This window comes from Labeo rohita, chromosome 18 (genome assembly GCF_022985175.1).
Source record: "Labeo rohita strain BAU-BD-2019 chromosome 18, IGBB_LRoh.1.0, whole genome shotgun sequence".
Taxonomy (NCBI): Eukaryota; Metazoa; Chordata; class Actinopteri; order Cypriniformes; family Cyprinidae; genus Labeo; species Labeo rohita.
Genome location: NC_066886.1, coordinates 1,743,024 through 1,763,023, shown reverse-complemented (window position 1 = coordinate 1,763,023; position 20,000 = coordinate 1,743,024). Strand labels below are relative to the sequence as shown.

At 34.0% G+C, this 20,000-nt stretch overlaps 1 protein-coding gene across 3 annotated transcripts in view; it reads left to right on the top strand.

Annotated features, from left to right (window-relative positions):
* Nucleotides 1-328: 328 nt before the first annotated feature.
* The window catches only part of LOC127180754 (granule associated Rac and RHOG effector protein 1-like), a 37,584-nt gene continuing 17,912 nt past the window's right edge, over nt 329-20,000 (top strand). The window contains exons 1-2 of one of the 3 annotated variants that reach the window (XM_051135014.1): nt 329-421; nt 16,773-17,992. In XM_051135014.1, the coding sequence (XP_050990971.1) occupies nt 17,489-17,992 (504 nt within the window). In that variant the 5' untranslated portion in view covers nt 329-421; nt 16,773-17,488. Of the gene's footprint in view, nt 498-10,585; nt 10,709-16,772; nt 17,993-20,000 lie in introns of those variants that run through there. The other 2 variants (XM_051135012.1, XM_051135013.1) reach the window with 2 other exon arrangements.

Here is a 20,000-nt window from a genome sequence, read left to right as displayed (position 1 = left end):
AATAAATAAATAAAAACTCTGTGGCTGTGTTAATAAAAATTAAAATAATATAAGTAAATAAAACGTACATAAATAATAAATAAAAAATGATAATATAAAAAAGGAACATGTTCGATAAATTATCACTGCTATAATCAAACAAATAAAGTATAGACATAATAATAAAATATTATTATTGGTTTTTACCGAAAACGCAAGTACCAATGCACCATTTCTGTATCTGAAAATCTACTTCAATTCCGAATTAATGTAATTTCATATTCATCATTTATTATTATTAAATGCCCGCGCTCTATGGTATGATCGGACGCGCGCGTCTCCTGGCGTGCTCGCTCGTGTTTGTGCTTTGTGGACGCGCGCTCGGAAGACTCGCTCCGTCATTTCCGCTCTCCACAGACAGGAGGGTGGGGACAAACAGCTGGTAAGTGATGCCGTGATCCGACCGCCGATCGGGCTGTTTTTCACACCAATAAACGCCTTTCCCGGAGCCACTACAGGTAGGACTTGAATCCGTTAATGCCAGCCGCCCTGGAGCGGCCGCTAGCGCTTGTGTTTTGACGGTTTGAGGTGTTTTTTCAATCCGTGTCAACGAGAGGTGCTAACGGCTAACTGAGATTAGCTCTATAAACACTGATGATTTTTTGTAAAATCGTCTGAAATGTTATTTCGCTGCTGTTAAACGACTGAAATGAAAGCAGGATAACACTAAAGTGGTATTTTGGCGGGATTAGGTTTGTATGCGGGTTGTGAGGGGTTTTGGTTCATCTGTATCAGCATTGAGCCGTTTAAACCTCATCAAATCTGCTGCAGTCTGACTGTCTGATCGTAATTATGCCAATTAACGGCGTAATTAACTGCCCCCCGGGTCCCTAAATTACACTGGGGCAGGAGACCCTTCAACGCTCTGAAAAAGCAGCGATACGCTTCACTGCAGCCCTTTAACACCCTAATGACAGCCGACGGGTGTCATACACACCCAAACCCCTGGCGTGTGTCAATGGGGATGATTTACAGTTTTTCTGGGTGTCCAAGTGTTGGAAAATTCAAGATTTGGGTTGAACTGCACTATCTTGCATATCAGATCAGTGCATAACATAATCAGTCATCATAATCAGGTCAACTCTAGGCTGTAGTAGTGGTTTATCACCGGGTAACCGCTCCTATCTGTTAGTTTTGGTTGGGCTTGGTTTTGTTTTCGCCGGAGCGAGCGTTCAGGAGATCACAGACTGGTTTGTTTAAATTAATTTCGTGTGTTGGAGGATCTATCCGGGTGTCAGGAGTATCCAGATTCCTGTAGTGGTTCTAGTGGCTGCAGCTCTCAGAATATTTCAGGATATTTATACTCAACTGCACACCAGTGTAACCCTGTACGTAGCTTAAATTACACTTGCAGTCTGTGAAGTTAAATGTATTTGTTGCCCCGTAAATGAAAAAGTTTGCTGGAACGTTGCTGCTGTATTTTGGTTGTTTTTGGGGTTCTTGAGCAGATTTTACATTGCATGTCGGCACGGGAACAGATTTTTGGTTATCATAACCAAATGTTAAAATTTTTTTTAATTATTATTTATTAAGCTAGTAATGCATCACATAATGCATACTGCAATACTATATAGCAAATTTTAACAGCTTGATTTAAAGAATAAAATGTCAAAATGTAACTAATATCACCCTAGCTTTTTCTATGTGACCCTGGACCATAAAACTAGTCGTATATTTGTAGCAATAGCCAAAAATACGGGTCAAAATTATCGATTTTTCTTTTGAGTGAGGATCATGTTTCATGAAGATATTTTGTAAATTTATGAATGTATCAAAACTTAATTTTTGATTAATAATATGCATTAAGAACTTAATTTGGGCAACTTTAAAGGCGATTTTCTATATATATATATATATATATATATATTTTTTTTTTTTTTTTTTACACCCTCAGATTCCAGATTTTGAAATGGTTGTATCTCAGCCAAATTATGTCCCATCCAAACAAAGCATACATCAATGGAAAGCTTATATAAATATATATATATATGTGTATATATATATATATAAATATATATATTGTGACTGGTTTTGTGGTCCAGGGTCATATGTAGAGTTGGATATATAAGTATGTCTAACTTTATCTGTATGCTTATGGTGTACTGGTGAAGGGTGATATACATCAGATCTCATCTGATAATCTGCTAAATATGACTATAAGACGTGAAAATGTTAAGATATTGTAAACATTTAACATAATGATTGGTTTGTGCAATGAAAATGTTTTTTGTTTCTTTTTGCAAGTGAATGTATGAATTATTTTACTGTGTGTAGTGTTATTTATGGTTTCTAAAGGAATAGCTCAGTTAAAAATGAAAATTTGCTGAAAATTCTACATTCAAGATGTAGATGAGTTTGTTTCTTCATCAGATTTGGAGAAATGTAGCATTTCGTCACTTGTTCACCAATGGATGCTCTGCAGTGAATGGGTGCCGTCAGAATAAGAGTTCAACAGTTGATAAAAACATCACAATAATCCACACCACTCCAGTTCATCGATTAACATCTTGAGAAGCCAAAAGCTGCGTGCTTGCAAGAAACAAATCCATCATTTAAACGTTTTAAGGCATTTTAACTTTAAACCGTTGCTTTCAGACAAAATACAAGATCAAAATCCATTGACATTTTTGTTTATAGCTGTTTTCACCTGTAAACGGTGCTTGATCTATGCGTATTTCTCTCCTGATTCAGACCAGACAACTTTTTCACTTGAGAAAGCAATATTATAGACAGAGGACCTGTATTTTGACAGAATGGACACTGCTTTTGTCTTCTCGAGATGTTAACTTATGGACTGGAGTCATGTGGATTATTGTGATGTTTTTATCAGCTGTTTGGACTCTCATTCTGACGGCACCCATTCACTGCAGAGGATCCATTGGTGAGCAAGTGATGTAATGATACATTTCTCCAGTCTATTCCCATGAAGAAACAAACTCATCCTGAAGGTGTGTACATTTTCAGCAAATATTCATTTTTGCATAAACTCTTCCTTTAAGGATAAGGGCAAGTCATGCAGCTTGTCAGTGTTGACTTCTAATTTGACTAGCTTCTGCCAAGTGACAGATGAGTTTTTGATTTGATGTACATTTGACGTCAACAACTAAAGATATGTAAAGCATTTCCCCTCCTTTTTAAAAGTTGATAAACTTGTCACATTATGTAATTTGATCAGAACAAGCATGTTACCCAGCAATCATGTATATTATTCTTATAGTGTGCGAACTTAAAACAACATTTTAGCGTGATTGCGATCCTAATTGTTAGTTTCCACATTCTTCACCCTGGATTCCACAGAAGCCTGTGATTAGTTTGTTAGATGTCTGTGAGTAGGTCAATTACGCGCTATTCTGTGCGAACCTCATTGTGTTTTGCAAGCAGGGTTTTCGTTAAACCCTCTTTTGTAAAGTGCTGCGAGCAGACGGCCGGCCCCTCTGAGCTATTGTAGCCCGACTCTAGAATGAGACTCGCTGGCAATGGCTTCTCTGAGTTCATGTGGAATGTATTTCCTGTTTGGGTCCCTTCAGTTTGGGAATGAAAGAAAAAAGCATGACTCTCTGCTTAATGGATGCTGCAGCAGTGCTAGTTATTTAAAGAAGTGTTTTCTCATGATTGCCCGGAATGTTTCGTGATGTTGTTTTTTTTTTTTTTTGTCATGACCTGTTGACAATGCAGGAATATTTTTATAGTCTGGGAGATTTTGCGCTGTGTTTGAAATTGATTTGAGTTATTTATGCATTCGGAGAGCTGGAAAGGAAATGTTTGTGTTTGTCTGTTATCTAAGTGAAATCATTTTGAATCAAACCTGTGAGAATGATGGTTTGAGCACTTGAATTGTTTTGCATTTGTTTACATGCATTTAAGCAGGTCTTAAAAAGTTTTAATTCACCTTTTCGTAAATTAAAGGAGAAGTCCACTTCCAGAACAAGTTTACAAATAATTTACTCACCCTCTTGTCATCCAAAATGTTCATGTCTTTCTGTCTTCAGTTGTGAAGAAATTATGGTTTTTGAGGAAAGCATTTCAGGATTTTTCTCCATATAATGGACTTCATGGTGCCCTGATTTTGAAATTCCAAAATGTAGTTTAAATGCGACTTCAAAGGCTCTAAACGATCCCAGCCGAGGAAGAAGGGTCTTATCTAGCGTCATTTTTTTTGGAAAATAAAAAGTTGTATACTTAAGCACAAAAGCTCGTGTAGCACTGGCTCTGGGATGTGTGTCCACAACACTACGTACTATTGAATCACGTTGAAAGGTCACACGGAACGTAGGCGGAACTACAGACCCAGTGTTTACAAAGCGAACGCGCAAAGACTAAGGAAGTGCAAGTAAGTCAAACGCTGTTTACAAACAACGATGTCGGACGATTCTGAAGTTGTAGGAGAAAATAAGATGGAGTTTTTTGACATACTCTACCTTTTTGAGCCGGAGTACACAGACGATGAACTTAGACGTGATTCGTAGTGTCGTGGACGCGCATCCCAGAGCCTGTGCTATACAAGCTTTTGTGCTTAAGTACACCAATTTTTATTTTTCGGAAAAAATGACCGATCATTTCGCTAGATAAGACTCCTCTACCTCAGCTGGGATCATTTAAAGCCCTTAGAAGCTGCATTTAAACTACATTTTGGAAGTTCAAAATCGGGGCACCATGATATGGAGAAAAATCCTAAAAAATGCTTTCCTCAAAAAACATAATTTCTTTAGGACTGAAGACAGAAAGACATGAACATCTTGGATTACAAGGTGGTGAGTAAATTATTTGTAAATTGTTGTTTTGGAAGTGGCCTTCTCCTTTAAGACCTTAAAAGTTCTTAAATCTGAGCTGAAAGTCTTGAATGAATAAACTCATGGCTTTAAATGGCTTTAAATTGTATACTGCAAAATTAATTTTATTCCCCTTTTTTTTTTTTTTTTGTCTTTTAATGATTTAACATCCTTAAATCAAAATACATTAATACTTGAGATGGAAAACAAAGATATTAGGTATCGTTTTCTGAGAAATTGAACAAAATTAAGTGAGTCTATGCTTGACACAAGAACAAATATCTGTGAATGGCGTACAAAAAACTATTTTTTTCTTTGAATTTTAATTATGAACACTTCATTTGATTCTTTTCTTAGAAAACAAGACTTATAATCTCGTTTTGCAACACGTAGATGTATCTTGATTTAAAAATCTTTATGCATTTGCACTGGAAAACAAGTTGAACATGAAAAAGTAATGGAGATTTCTTCGAAGTTGTATTTTCAAATGTGCTACAACTCATTGTGTGCTTCTTAAACATTTAGAGAACATATTGACGAATTGCGTTCCCTACCATTCCCTTCACAAAAAGTATTTTTTGATTATTTACCTTCATAAACCCTGCCAAAACCTTGTATTGGCTCTTCTGTATGTTTTTGTATGTTATGCATCCTGCATAACTGCATCCTGTGAAACACAATCACGTCTGTTTCTTTATTTGACCAGCATTTGGAATATGAGCAGCGGTGTTGGCTAATACTGTTGCTATGGAAATAATGCTCAGGTCATCCGCGAGCGGCCAAAAGCGCTGTTTTCATGAAGTTTCAGTTCTTCATCTCAGAATAATTCTTTATGACTTTGTGCAACACAGTGATGTTTGCTCTTATGACAGTCTGTGAATGTAGAATTGGTTTTCTTTGCTTTCTAGCTCAGTTCAGAGGGACGTTTCAAGGTTGCATGCATTTAGGTTTGGATACAACGTGAGCCTGAGGTCTGTGTGTGTCTCTCTTGTGTGTGTGTGTGCTGCTGGCTGGGCCGGCGGGCTGAAAGATATCCCCCTAACAAAGCATTCCAGTGTTGTTGGGAATATGCTGCATTCTCTTGCTGACTGCTATTGCAGTTTAGAATGTCACAATGGAATCTTTTCATGGGGGAAGGGCGTGTGTGTGTTTCTAACACAAGTCAGATTAGCCGTTCTCACTCCTCATGGATTTTTTTTTTCATGGAGTACTAAGTTTTGTCTGAAGCAGAACTTAATTAGCTTAATCTTTTTAGAACAAGTTCGTCTAAAAGTTTACATTCTTTAAATGGTGTTAAAGAAGTGTTGAGCTTTCAGAGTGCAAGTTAAACTTTTAACTATTGCAATTAAAAGTTTTGTTGTTTCGGACGTTAGTTGTTGGCTTCAGTAACAACTGAGAGTTGTTGAATTCTCAGTCTTTACTAAACACCATAAAACAACCCATTTTCTAGGGCCGGGCGATATGGCAAAAAATGTAAATCTCTGTTTTTTACAATTTTTATTTTATTTATTTATTTACTATGTTTAACTAGTCAGTTTGAAAATGTAACTACAACATGATTCAGGTAACTTGTTCTTTATTAACCTTCTAGTTAAAGGAAATTCTATTCCGAGTGCACCACACATGAAGTTGTCAGCATGATGTAAATGTTAAACAAATCACTTGTTAAATATCTTTGCAGAAAAGATGCATCAACTACATCTTGTACAAACTTGTCTTGCACATATTATGTTTAGAAATACAAGGAAAATGCTTTAAAAAAATCTCAAAAGTCAAGGTAATTTAAATTCAAAATGACTGAAGGTATAACACCAGTAGACTATTATTAATCGTAAATGTTCTGTAAAAACAATGAACAGCAGGTTTCAGCCAGCCATGATGCAAACATGAAATATCAGACATACAGTAGTAGTTCTTCAAAGGTTTTTTTTATTCAATTGTGCAGCTTTTCCATTGTTTTTACTATGTAAACATGGACATGTTTGACTGCTACACTTGCGTCTCTAATCAGTTAATCGCATGCGCCAACATGTGGTTGGATTGTTCTTTTCTCTTCACTGTTGTCACTGGCATATTTTCAAAGTGTCTCATTCTAACATTTGATATAATGTAATATTTCTATTCAATATCGTGATTCCTTGATTTCTAAAAAATACAATCGTGGCAAAACATTAAATTCGAATTAATCAATAAAATCGGAAAAATCGCCCAGCCCTAGGCTGAGTATTATCACAGATTTCACAAATTCATTTGATTCTAGTTCACAAGTTCTTGATTCCATTCTGTTACAATTGCAGTGTGATATTGATTCGTTTGGATGTATTTCTGGTACATGTCAACTTTTCTTAAGGTAAAAAAATATTTAAAAGCTATACTTAAAAATGAAGGCAACCCGTTGTTTGGTACATTTGCTACAGTACTAAAAAATAATTAAAATAATTAAATAATTTTTATTAAAAAATTAAATAATTAAATAAATGAATAACAATTAAATCATTTAAAAATTTTTTTTTGCATTTTTATATAGCTTATTATTGAAGTTAGACATTTCTTGAGGTAAATGTGACATTACTTGACATTGTTTGCAAGCTGTTTTATTGATGTTTTTTACATGAGGCTTAAAACATTTTCTGTGTGTTTCATGTGTTTTTTTGCCATAACTAGTAGTAAAGAGGAAAAAAATAGTTTCTTGTGCCGTTTGAAAACGCTTAACACTTGAAAACCACATATATTAGAATTTTTTAATAAAATTGACAAGTTTTTAAATCTTATATTAATCAATATTGACAAATGCAATATAGGATGGGAATTTTATTTGATCTGGGATTTGATTGAATCGTAAAAAGTGGGTGTTACTTGTGTGTTACGTACTAGATTGTTGTCATAAATGGAGAGAAGGGATTTGTTACGCTAATTTAAGACAAATACAATATATTCTCTTTGAAATTCGCAAACGTATTAAAAAACGTAAATAGAGTCCATTTTAAATGCATGTTGACTTTAATATTAAAATAGAATATTGCTTGTTTTTGCAACAGAAAAATATAACTTTTTTTCTATGCTAAATAGATTTTAACTTTTGTTTAATCCACAAATATTCCTCTACAAACAATTGATAATAGGGTTGCGAATGTCAGTTATTTAACCGTCCACTCTTAGCGCAGCGTCTTAACACTGTTTGTTATTATCTCCGATTTTTAGGGATTTTTTTCTCCCCCTTGAATTTTCCTATCAGAAAATCTTTAGAAAGCGGATCAGGCGTCCATCAGCTCGCCGATGATGTCATCCGAAAAACAGGTGTTGCAGGAAGGACTCTGAGTTTGAGCGAGTTTCACCGAGGCTTGAGTTTCGCCCTCTGTAAACACGTCCTCACGAGACGCCTCTCCGCAGGGCTTTCCTCCACACGCGCTGCCGTTTCTTCGTTAGCCAAAACCAAAGATTTTGAGGAACAAAGAGCACATTCTAAACTCAAAACAAATGACTTCTCTCACTGTTACCAGTTTATCCACGGCAGAGTCGGAGCCGTCAGGACTGCTTATAGTAAGCAATGAGGTCATTCAGCATGAATGCAAGACTCTTTTGTCTTAAGCTTTGTGTTTGCAGAGGTCACGCTGTTCCAAGTTTGCCAAAGGGCGCGAGAGGAAAGTCTTCCCTCGAACGGTTTTGTTTATGTGTTAAATTGTTGTTTAGTCATGGATCTGGGATTCTGTTGAATCTCCAAATGTGTAAGTGTGGTTTCTAAATTAATCATAACAACAATTAAAATCTTTTTAAAACCTTACAGGTTTGTAGTAATGATGTTGATGAGTAACATTCACTTTAAATGTCTGGTGCATTCCTGTACCCGAATCGTTGCCGTCGTACGGCTTTAGATGCTTGGTTTGGCTTGATATCTGGAGCCGTGATGGGTTTGGACGGGGTTTATGTGGGGTAGTTTCTTGCTGTTTGGTTTCTGAGGTAACTAGTCTAAACTCGTTTGCTTGTCTACTTTCCCTCGTGTCTAATTTCCTGAGGAAAAAAACCCCAAGCAGTCTTGTCTTCATTAATATTCTTGAGCGCTGCTAAAATCGTGAACACCAGACACACAGTGTTCATCTCTCAAATATGTTTTTCCATTTGACAGTGTCTTCACTTATTATGGTACTACTGTGTTTGGATGTTATACCGTTAGCACTAGCATGGCTTTCAAGTCATGTACCATGGTATTTCTGTGGTACACAAAGGTGCTTAAAAGACTACCTTGTAAATACCTTGGTATGTGAATTTTAATCATGCTGTACTGTAGTATCAGCTTCTGACAGCATCACTGTACCATGGTACCACAATAGTGCTTGTTGTCGTTGGATGTCACAAAGTAAAACATGAATTGGTTTCATGTTTAATAGCTGTCCTAATCAGTCAGAAGTCCTGCAGTTAATAGTTTATGGGAATAGTTTGCATTTTCAAAGAAAAATGATTGTGCATTGTGGTTGTGTTCTATAATTCCCGTTACTGAGGTGCTTTGGTGCCCAATACATCATTCAAATGGAATAAAATTAATAGTTCAAGCTTTCGACCTAGTCACATTCCGTTGCATTGCTGCCAATTAGATGACTCATTATTGTAAATATTGTTGTAATATCAAAGCACTTTTAAATGTTTATACTGGTGCACTTTTACACTGGAAGACAGGAAAAAATAATTTATTGTTTAAAAATCAGTTTTGATTTATTTTAGCTTTTGACCCATGACAAGTGTTGTTTTGAGTGTTAGATTGAACATGTAATTACGTCAACATTCAATTTGACATCATTTTTTTTTCTTGATTATCATCAAAACACTGAAAAATAGAGATTTGATTTTACTTAGGTATTTACCAGTCCCAACCAGTGTTGTTATTAATGTACTGTTGTAATATGTAATATTTTGAATTGGCTTTTATTTTTATATTTTCATTCAATTTTTGGTTTAAGTTCCTAGTTATTTTGTTATATGCTTTATTCATTTAATTTAATTTAATTTTATATTTAATTTTATTTTATCTTATCTTATCTTATTTTATCTTATTTTTAAGCTTCGGTTATATCAGGTAGGTGCCAAGTCAACATAGTTTTTAAACAATTATTTATTTTATTTAATTTTAATTTATTTTCTTTTTAAGCTTAAGTTATTTCACTGAGCTGCCAAGTCAATGTAGTTTTTAAATATTTAATTTAATTTAATTTAATTTTTTTTAAGCTTAGTTTATGTCAGTTAGGTGCCAAGTCAACATAGTTTTTAAACAAATATTTATTTTATTATAATATTTGATAGTTTATTTTAGCTTTATTTAAATGAAAGTGATTTCTAAGTTTTAGTTTTGGTAAACAATAACAACAGTAGTCCAAACAGAGAGCTGTGCATAAATATGGCCACAGCTCATAAAGTCGGTGGTTATTTTTATGGTGTCCGATTCAGTTCTGTTGGGTATCGAGGAATGTAGAATGTGTTTCGCTTTGGGAAACGTGCGGGATAAAGCCAGATGAACTGGACAGCAGTGAAATGTTTTGCACATTTATAATCGAACTTGATTTTTAACACGCCTGTCATCCTCACTGTTAAATATGCGAACGCTGCATTTAGAAACCGCACAACCACAGAAACCGTTTCCATCACAAAAATCACAGCGTCCTCAGACACCCAGTGGAGTTTTCATCCACGTCAGGCCTGCTACCGAGCCAAGCGGCAGAGATGGCCATCGTTCCCACAATGCACCACGTGCGTGTGAAACCCGAGCCGTGCTCTCTTTTGGCGTACGGCTGAAATGGAGTCGTGAGTTGAAGCAGGGGTCTGAATTCAGGGGGTCGTACGCTGTTACCGGACCTGAAAACAGGAATTCTAGAGAGATACTGTACGTGACTCATTTGTGAGGATCTATAAAGGTTGGTCTGCTATTGTTGCTGTCAGATCTGGTTTCACGATGAGATACTTGGGTTTTCTTTGCTCCTCTTGTTTTTGTTTAATGGGCTTGTGTCAAAACGTATGGTACTGATGTATATTGACGATTATAGGCACTATGTGCTGACATAAGCACACTTGACAGCTGCACGCAGCACATGTGTGGATATGGGGGTCTCCGCCGCGTGTAACACTTGTGTTGTGTTCGCCTGTTGTCTGTCTTCTGAATGGGGAAGCTCTAGAAATAATCCCACAGCCGCTCTGGAGTCAGCGTACTGCTTAAAGGAGCATAAATAGATCCACAAAATGAAATTTTAGATTGATCCTTGAAATGAAATGACAAGAAACAGACAGCTTTCAGGAGCAGAGCGACATGATTAATGCAAGAAAGCCACTTTACAGTGATTTTACCATGGTTAAGAGGTGTTTTTTTGGCACAACATGAAGTACAGGAAATTTAGTTTAATGCATGACCTTGTGTTGCTTTATTTTTTTATAAAATGAAAAAAAATTATATTATGAATAAATATTTTAGTACTTTACCTGAAGGTCGAGACAAACGTAATGCTCAAAGAGAGATGAATTTATTTGTTGCATTCATATGTGACCCAGGACCACAAATCCAGTCTTAAGTAGCACGGGTATATTTGTAGCAATGGGCAAAAATATGGGTCAAAATTATCGATTTTTCTTTTACGCCAAAAATCATTAGGATATTAAGTAAAGATCGTGTTCCGTAAAGAAATTTTCAAAATTTCCTACTGTAAATATATTAACTTAATTTCTGATTAGTAATATGCATTGCTAAGAACTTCATTTGGACAACTTTAAAGGTGATTTTCTCAATACTTTGAGAAGATTTTCAAATAGTTGTATTTCAGCCAAATATTGTCCTAACAAACCATACATGCAAAGCTTATATATTCAGCTTTCAGATGATGTATAAATCTCAATTTCTTAAAAAAAAAATAAATTAAAAATAAATAAATAAATAAATAAATAAAAAGGACCCAAAAATGGTTTTGTGGTCCTGGGTCACATATTACATCAGTTGCATAAATCAGCATTATCTAATAGATAGCATTATCAAAATATAGTTATCTAGGGTTTCTAAAGATAGACTTGTTCAGTTTGTATTAAGAAGTCCTAAATAATTATGCTGGTTTAGTAGTTTTAGTTTAAAGGGGATGAATTCAGGGATGCAGCTTCTTGAAGAGGGTTTTACCATGCTGACTTTTTGTGACGTAACTATTAATATTTTTTAATAATTTTTTATTTTTATTATTATTATAACTTTTAAAATATTTTTTTTATTTAATTTTATTTATTTATTTATTTTTTTATATATTTTAACTTTACTTTTTTTTTTTTTTAAAGCCCAATTTGGGAAACCAATAAAATGGTTTCTTTGAATGTGCAAAAGTACTAATTAATACAGTGAAAAAAGAGAAAATTTGGTGGGTAGTTGTTGAACAACTAGTTGACAGTTCTCATTGTTGACTCATCCTCAGTATTGGATGTTTTGCAGCTGATTTTGCAGGGTTTGTCTAATCAGAAAAAGTTTTTGAAGTGTGATGTTTTCCAGAGATTTTAAGTTTTTGCTCTGGTCAGACAGCAGACCAAAACCTGTCTGGAAAACATTCGTGGAATTCAGCTGGACCTGTTTGTCGGTTTGTCACTTTTGTCAAGTTTCCCAAACTGGCTTGATTTTGCCTCTCGCTGCAGGTATGTTATATCTGAATGCTCGTCTGAGCGATAAATGACGTCCTGATCTTCCTCTGACGAAAGCCATCCTTGCTGTCCGTGTCTTTGGTCTGATAATGATCCACCTTTCTGTGCAGAGAGGAACATTCCTGGGCTTCATTAGTAACAGATGTGAAGGACGTTTTCAGTGTGTCCTGTGAACGGAAAGCAGCGCTGTAGTGCGGTTTGGCGGGGTGGACAGTTGTGTTTTGTGTTGTTATTATTCATGGGGACAGTTGTTTTGCCCGACAGGAACCAGTGGATCGTGGGCAACAGCTGTCCGTGGCGTCATCGCCAGGCCTGAAATACAACACAGCAGCCGTTTGCTTTAGTATAACAGGCCGCTTTTTACCTAGTGTGTGATATTTACACGTCCATTCACAAGATTTTTTTTTGCAGGTTTTCAAAAGAAGTCTCTTCTGCTTTGCAGGGATGCATTTATTTGATCAAAAATAGAGTAAAAATGCTGAAATATTATTAAAATTTAGAAAACATGTTTTATATGTGACTATGTTTTAAAATGTAATTTATTTCTGTGATGCAAAGCTGAATTTTCAGCATCATTACTCCAGTCTTCAGTGTCACATGATCCTTCAGAAATCTTTCTAATATGCTGATTTGCTGCTTAAGAAACATTGCTGTCAAATATTTTTGTATTCTGTTGTTACTAGTGAGTTTGGGATTGTTTTGGACTGAAACAAACAAGCATGCATCATTACTAGCCGGCTGATTGTTTGGTAATGGCTCGTCTGTAAAGCGATAATATTCTGTTTTTGCCACTACAATAAGAAGCGCGCTCGCAGAGGAAGTTCTGAACTTTATTTAGCACAAGACCTTCAGCACAGATGATCCATCATCACAAGACTTCCTTTTCATCTCCGACAAGGGCACTTCCCAGACGTCTCCCATTCGTCGAGTTTCTGAAGGGAGTTTTGGACGAGGTGCCAAGTGTGCCACCCGCTTGTGTGTTATTGAGCAGGTTAAGCAGCGAACTCTTTGACCCGGTTGGCACTGAAAACGCACTTTAATCCGCAGGGTTTATCGACAGGAACTGTGCTCGCCTATTTCTTGTCATGCGCTCAAAGACCGGGCTTTTACAGGAGACAGACGTCTGCTTTTCTCTTTCTGAAAGGCTCGCAGGAAGAGCTCGTCTCTGTCCTCCGAAGGTGACATGAGTGCTTGTCTGTGTTTGGCCCCGTTGTGCATGTGAGCGCGTGTTTTCCTAGATAACTGTTTGTTGTTTGTCAAAGGAAGTGAGATTTTGAGGTCATTGGAACATGGCAGATAAACAGAAGGGACTTCTGGAATGGTTTTATGCTGCTTCAACAGCACAGCAAGTTCACATAGTGTTAATTCAGCAGCACAATCACAGTGGATAGAGAAATTTTTCATCTGTGGAAGTGTTAACTGGAGCAAAAGGCTTGTGAAATAATGGTGATGATAATAATAATAGTAATAATAATAATAGTACAGTGTATTAAGATGATGATGATGATGATGATTATGATAATAAAATTTTTATATGAAATATTTTTATTTACTTTAGAACTACTACTACTATTACTAATAGTGTCTTAACTTTATCATTATAATTATGTATTTTATGTTTATAAAAATATAATAAAACAGAATATTTAATAAATAATAATACTGTATTAAACACTGATTGTTTTTATAATTCTTTTGTTTTTTATGTTTATAAAAATATAAAAAATAAAATGTGCAAAAATTAACTTAATAATAATAATAATAGTAACAACAACAACAAAAAAAATATTTATTTTATTTGTATGTATGTATATAAAAATATAATAATAAAATATTCATATAAAATATATTTTCTTACTTTAAAACTACTACTACTAATAGTGTGTTAAACACTTTATAAAAAATAAAATATTTGCAAAATTATTATTATTAATATTATATTTTTCTTCCATATTTTAATTATCACAAGTTATATTGTTTAGCACCTTATTTGACAAAATTGCAATATTTTGTTATTAAAAGCTTAATTAAATTTGTTTTTGTTATTTATTTTTTTTTTTTTTCCATTTCAGTTGATTACCATTTTGATGCTAAATTTAATAAATAAAAATCATAACATATTAGGGAAAAATAAATCAAAACACCAGAATTTGGGTAAAAATGTAATAAAACACTAGATTTTATTTTTTTATTTGTAGACAAAGTTCTTATGTTTATTCTTGAGGTCTAACAAACATTGAATGATTTTATTGTGATCATATTTTTGGCCAAATCGCTGAGCCCTGCTTATAGGGATGCACAAAATGTTGTATTTGGAAAGTCTTCTAGTATATGGGTTGTCTGAACAACTAGTCAGTCCTAATTAAGTCTTGTGGCACGCTTCACATAGAATGTGTTTTTGCATTCATTCAATAAAAGACACTTCAGCACCTGTGGCCGTCATCTGAAGTGTGATAACTTCAGCTGTTAAAATGAGCCAAAATTGTGCGGCTTTATATTTTAAAGCTTATGCAAATCCAAATCCGGGACTTTTTGCATAATGACAGGCCAAAACAACACATCTCTCAGGGGTTTTACCTGGTGGTTTTGAATTGCAGATATTGTGACAGGCCCTGTCCTGTTCTTTAGACAGTGGGGTGCTGTGCTCTTTTTTTGATCCTGTAGTGTTTTGTTCTGTCAGGTTTGAATAATGTGTGTCAAACATTGTTTTTCTGTAACATAAGGCCCATTGTGACTTGTTGTTTCAATGTGTTCTGTTAGAGGAATGTAGTGGTGTTTACAAACTCATGCATTACTTACTGTTGCTTGTAGTTGGGAGCTGCAATTTAACACTAAATATTAAACTTAATCCCATAAACATGCACCATTTGACATGAATAATTAACTCAAGTAATTGTCTTATTGAGGAAACATGGCATTATTTTGGTATGATTTATAATATGTGACCCTGGACAACAAAACCATTCATAAGTAGCACGGGTATTTTTGTAGCAATAGCCAAAAATGCATACATAATACAAAAATACAACTGATTAATTTTTATTTTATGCCAAAAATTATTAGGATATTAAGTAAAGATCATGTTCTCTGAAGATATTTTGTAAATTTCCTACCATACATATATCAAAGCTTAATTTTTGATTAGTAATATGCATTGCTAAGAACTTTAAAGGTGATTTTTCTCTTTGTATTTTGTATTTAGCATTTAGAATTTTTTGTTGTTGTTTGTTTGTTTGTTTGTTTTTACACCCTCAGATTTCAGATTTTCGAATAGTTGTATCTTGGCCACATATTGTCCTATTCTAACAAGCCATACATCAATGGAAAGCTTATTTAATAGTTAATAGCTTTATTTTGTGTTTTTTTTTTTTTTTTTTTTTTTTTTTTTTTTTTTTTTAGTTTTCATTTCAGTTTGTTTTAGTTATTCTGTTGTAGTTTATCTTGTAGTTTTTAATCTCCATTTGTCTTTAATTTATTATTTAAAAATGTATAACATTTTTAAATAATAAATTAAAGACAAATGGAGATTAAAAACTAAACGATAAGCTACAACAGAATTAATTATTTGAATTAATTAAGAATTAATTATTTGTAATTATTTGCAGTTTAAATTATTTTAGTACCTCAACGTACACTTTTTTTTTTTTTTTTTTTTTTTTTTTTAAATCTAAAATTTGTTTTATTTTATTTTATTTCAGCTTCATTTTAGTTACCAGAGCCTATTTTTCTTTTAATATATTTACTGAATTTCACATTAATTATTTCTCAAATCATGTGTTTTGTTGAAAAAGCATTTTTAAAATTATTTTAGTATTAATTATAGTATTTATTAATATTTTGAATGACCTTTTTATATTTTAGTTTTTATCTTGTGTTTTAGTAATTTTGTTGTGCTTTTGTTCTTTTCATGTCTGTTTACCTTTTATTATTTTTTTCCGTTTTAGTTATTTTAGTGTTTTATACACTTACTTTAATTTAAGTAAAAAATGTAATCTTTATATTTATATTTTATTTCTTTCACCTTTCATTTTTACCAATTTTATTTTTAATAGTTTTTGTGTGCACAATTTTTATTTGGTGAGCTTACGTTTTTATTACTGTGAAATTATTTGATTCTTTTGCACGTAAATGCAACAAGAGTATAATTTGGGCCTCATATAATTAAATGATTTAATGAGTAGAGAAACTCCATCTAATGCGGCGTAATCAGTGCGCTGTTTAAAAACGAAAAATCTCCAGGAGACGCTTGGAAACAAATGTCAAAACACATCCTCCCTGTGATATCTCACTGACATTCCCTCTTTGTCTCTTTCGCAGGAAATGACTGAAAGGCCTTACAGATAGTTTGTGCTTTTGTTGCTGCGGCCCACGTTTGCAGAGAGACCCCTATCTGGAAGCACATTTGTTTCCGTTGTGAGTATTAACTACCTCAAGCACTGGAAACCGATCAAGAGGGAGCGCGGCGATCTCTCCCGGCAGCTGCGTCTGTTTCACCGGTCCCCCGCTCGGCCCTCGCAAACCTTCTGACCGACTGGATCCGTCAGAGCGGCGCAGGCCCGCGACGTGCCAAGTCGACATCACCACGTAGCTCGCGCCAATCCCGTCACTGTTTTCCTCTTCTGAAAATTCGTATTGTTTTTTGCTGAGAGATTTTTAAGATTTTTCTATTTTTATTAGAGGCCTACGGAAAGAGAAGGGTTTCCGCTTCCATTTGAAGGATTATGCACTTTGGATTTTCGTCCAGGATTGAAGCTAGATCGGCACCCGAGAACCAGTTCTAAGGGAAAATAACTTGTCGTTTTTGCGCAAACACATTGATGTGAGCTGCGTCCGGAGTTGCAGCTGGGCTGCAAGATTTTCTCGAACCTTCCTTGGCGCCGCTCTCCATCTCTCCAGAGCGGGATACTGTCATGACTTCCCCTCTGATGGGATCTTTAAGCTATCTATTTACTTGATTCCAGGAGACCCGAATCAGGCATTCAGAACTCATTGGAAGGTGAAGGACCGACACTCCCTGGGCTCATTGAATACTTATGTATTGTTGCAGTGCACAAGAAAGTAAAATGGACTACAAGCTGCGCTTTTTGCTTGGCGGGTCCAAGCACAAAGTGCAGCAGCACCAGCAGTTCCAGTTGCCCGAGCTCAGCCGGACCCTCAGCGCCCCGTTGGGCTCTTCTTGCTCCACCCCTTCTCCCATGGCGACCATAGGCTCCTCCCCGTCCGGCTGCCACGCCCCGCCCCCGGGCGCCACCACGGCGATCGCGGACATCCAGCAGGGCATCTCCAAATACCTGGACGCGCTGAACGCGTTCTGCCGCGCCAGCGCGTTCCTGACCGAGCTCTTTGGCAGCGTTTTCCGGGACTCCCGTTACTCCAAAGCAGCTATGCAACTGAAGGACGTGCAGGAACATGTCATGGAAACGACCAGCCGGCTCACCACAGCAATAAAGCCAGAGATCGGCAAAATGCTGATGGAGCTCAGCGCAGGCGCGGCTAACTTCAAAGACCAGAACGACTTCAGCCTGCAGGACGTGGAGGTAAGTCGCCTGAAAGCCACCTGCACATGCATATTAGTACTTGTACTTGTACAAGTACTTGTCTTTGAGGTTAAAGGTAGCTTATTGTCTTGTTTACATGCTACAAGGTGTATCAAAACTCTTGGCTTAGTGCGAGCGCCGAACTGTGTTTGTTTACACATGAGCAGCTCATAATCTATTGCTTTCAGTGTCTCGGTCAGCAAATGCTTCTCCACACAAACACATCTTTGCACCTGCTATGAGTTTGGAGAAATACAAGCAAAAATATTAATATTGTGATATTTTATGGTAACATAACATATTATTAGTATTTATACGCACAGTATTTATGAAAAATAATAGGACAGTCATTTTTGTAAGTATTTACATTTTTTTTAAATAAAAATATATTATTTTTATTATATACTTTTTTTTTTTTTTTTTTATTTTACACTGAAACAGTGTAAAACATGTTACAATATTAATATTTCTTAATGTTGTTATTATAATTTTGCTATACTTAATTTTGTTATAAATATTTAATAGTAAATATTAAATAAATATTCAAATATATTAATATTTTTTATAAATATTTAAAAATAATAATTGTAGTAATAATGATTATTAATATTATTATTTCATCATTTTATAATAATAATAATAATAATAATAATAATAATAACAATAACATTTATTTATTTGTTTCATTCATATCCGTATATAATCACAAATTTGAGCCAAATTGTGCTGCCTTACAAACAAGCACAGCAAACCTGTAGCTTTTTTGCATTATATGAATCACATTTTAAATTGCAATCAGTTTTTATTAGAAAACTCAATAGTAATTTTAGTAAGTATTTAAATTTTTGTAATAAAAATTGCAATTTTTCTTAAATCCTTTTTAAAATTTTGCAATGAAATATTATAATATTAATATTTCTTAATATTGTTATATTATAATTTTGTTATACTTTTGTTATAAATATATTTAATAGTAAATATTCAATAAATATTTTAAAATCTATAAATATTTTGTATGTAAATATTACAAAATAATAATAATAATAATAATAATAATAATAATAATAATAATAATATAATTTTTTTTGTTATTATTATTATTAGTACTAGTAGTAATAGTATTTGTTATTTTCTCATTTTAAAATAAGAATTATTTTATTATTATTATTATTATTATTATTATTATTATTATTTTATTTATTTTATTTATTTTTATATAATCACAAATTTGGGCCAAATTGTGCAGGCTTACAAACAAACATAGCAAGCCTGTAGCTTTTTTTTTTTTTTTTTTTTCTCGTTTTTTTATAAATGCTTTAAGTTTTGCTGTGAAATATTACAATATTAATATTTCTTAATGTTGTTATATTATACATTTTATTTACTTTTGTTATAAATATTTAAAAGTAAATATCAAATATTTAAAAATATAAATATTCTGTATATAAATAAATATCAAACTATAAAAAAAGTGTTGTTGTTGTTGTTGTTGTTGTTATTATCAGTAGTGGTAGTAGTTTTAGTATTATTGTTTTTATTTATAATAATAATAATAATAATAATAATAATAATAATAATAATAATAATAATAATAATAATAAATAATAATAATAATAGTTTCTTAAATTATTTATATATTTATTTTTTTCATAGTCATATCCGACAATTTTGGGCCAAATTGTGCAGCCTTACAAACAAACACAGCAAACCTTTTTTTTTTGCATTTTATAAATCACATTTTATATCGCAGTCACAGTTTTTATAAAAATTTGATTTTTTTTTTTTCCCCAAATTTATTGTGCAACTTTGCTCAAAACTGTAGAATATCCATAAATGCCATACATTATGCTTGCGAACTTAGCAACCCATCAGATACGAGCCTGTGAATTTTGTGGAGCATCAAAAACTGTTTAGCGGCTTGTGTGAGACTAGCAACTAAGGGGTTAAGTGTCTCGCTCAAAGTGCAATTTTAAAAGGACAGGACAGGAATCCTTATAAATCCAGCCCT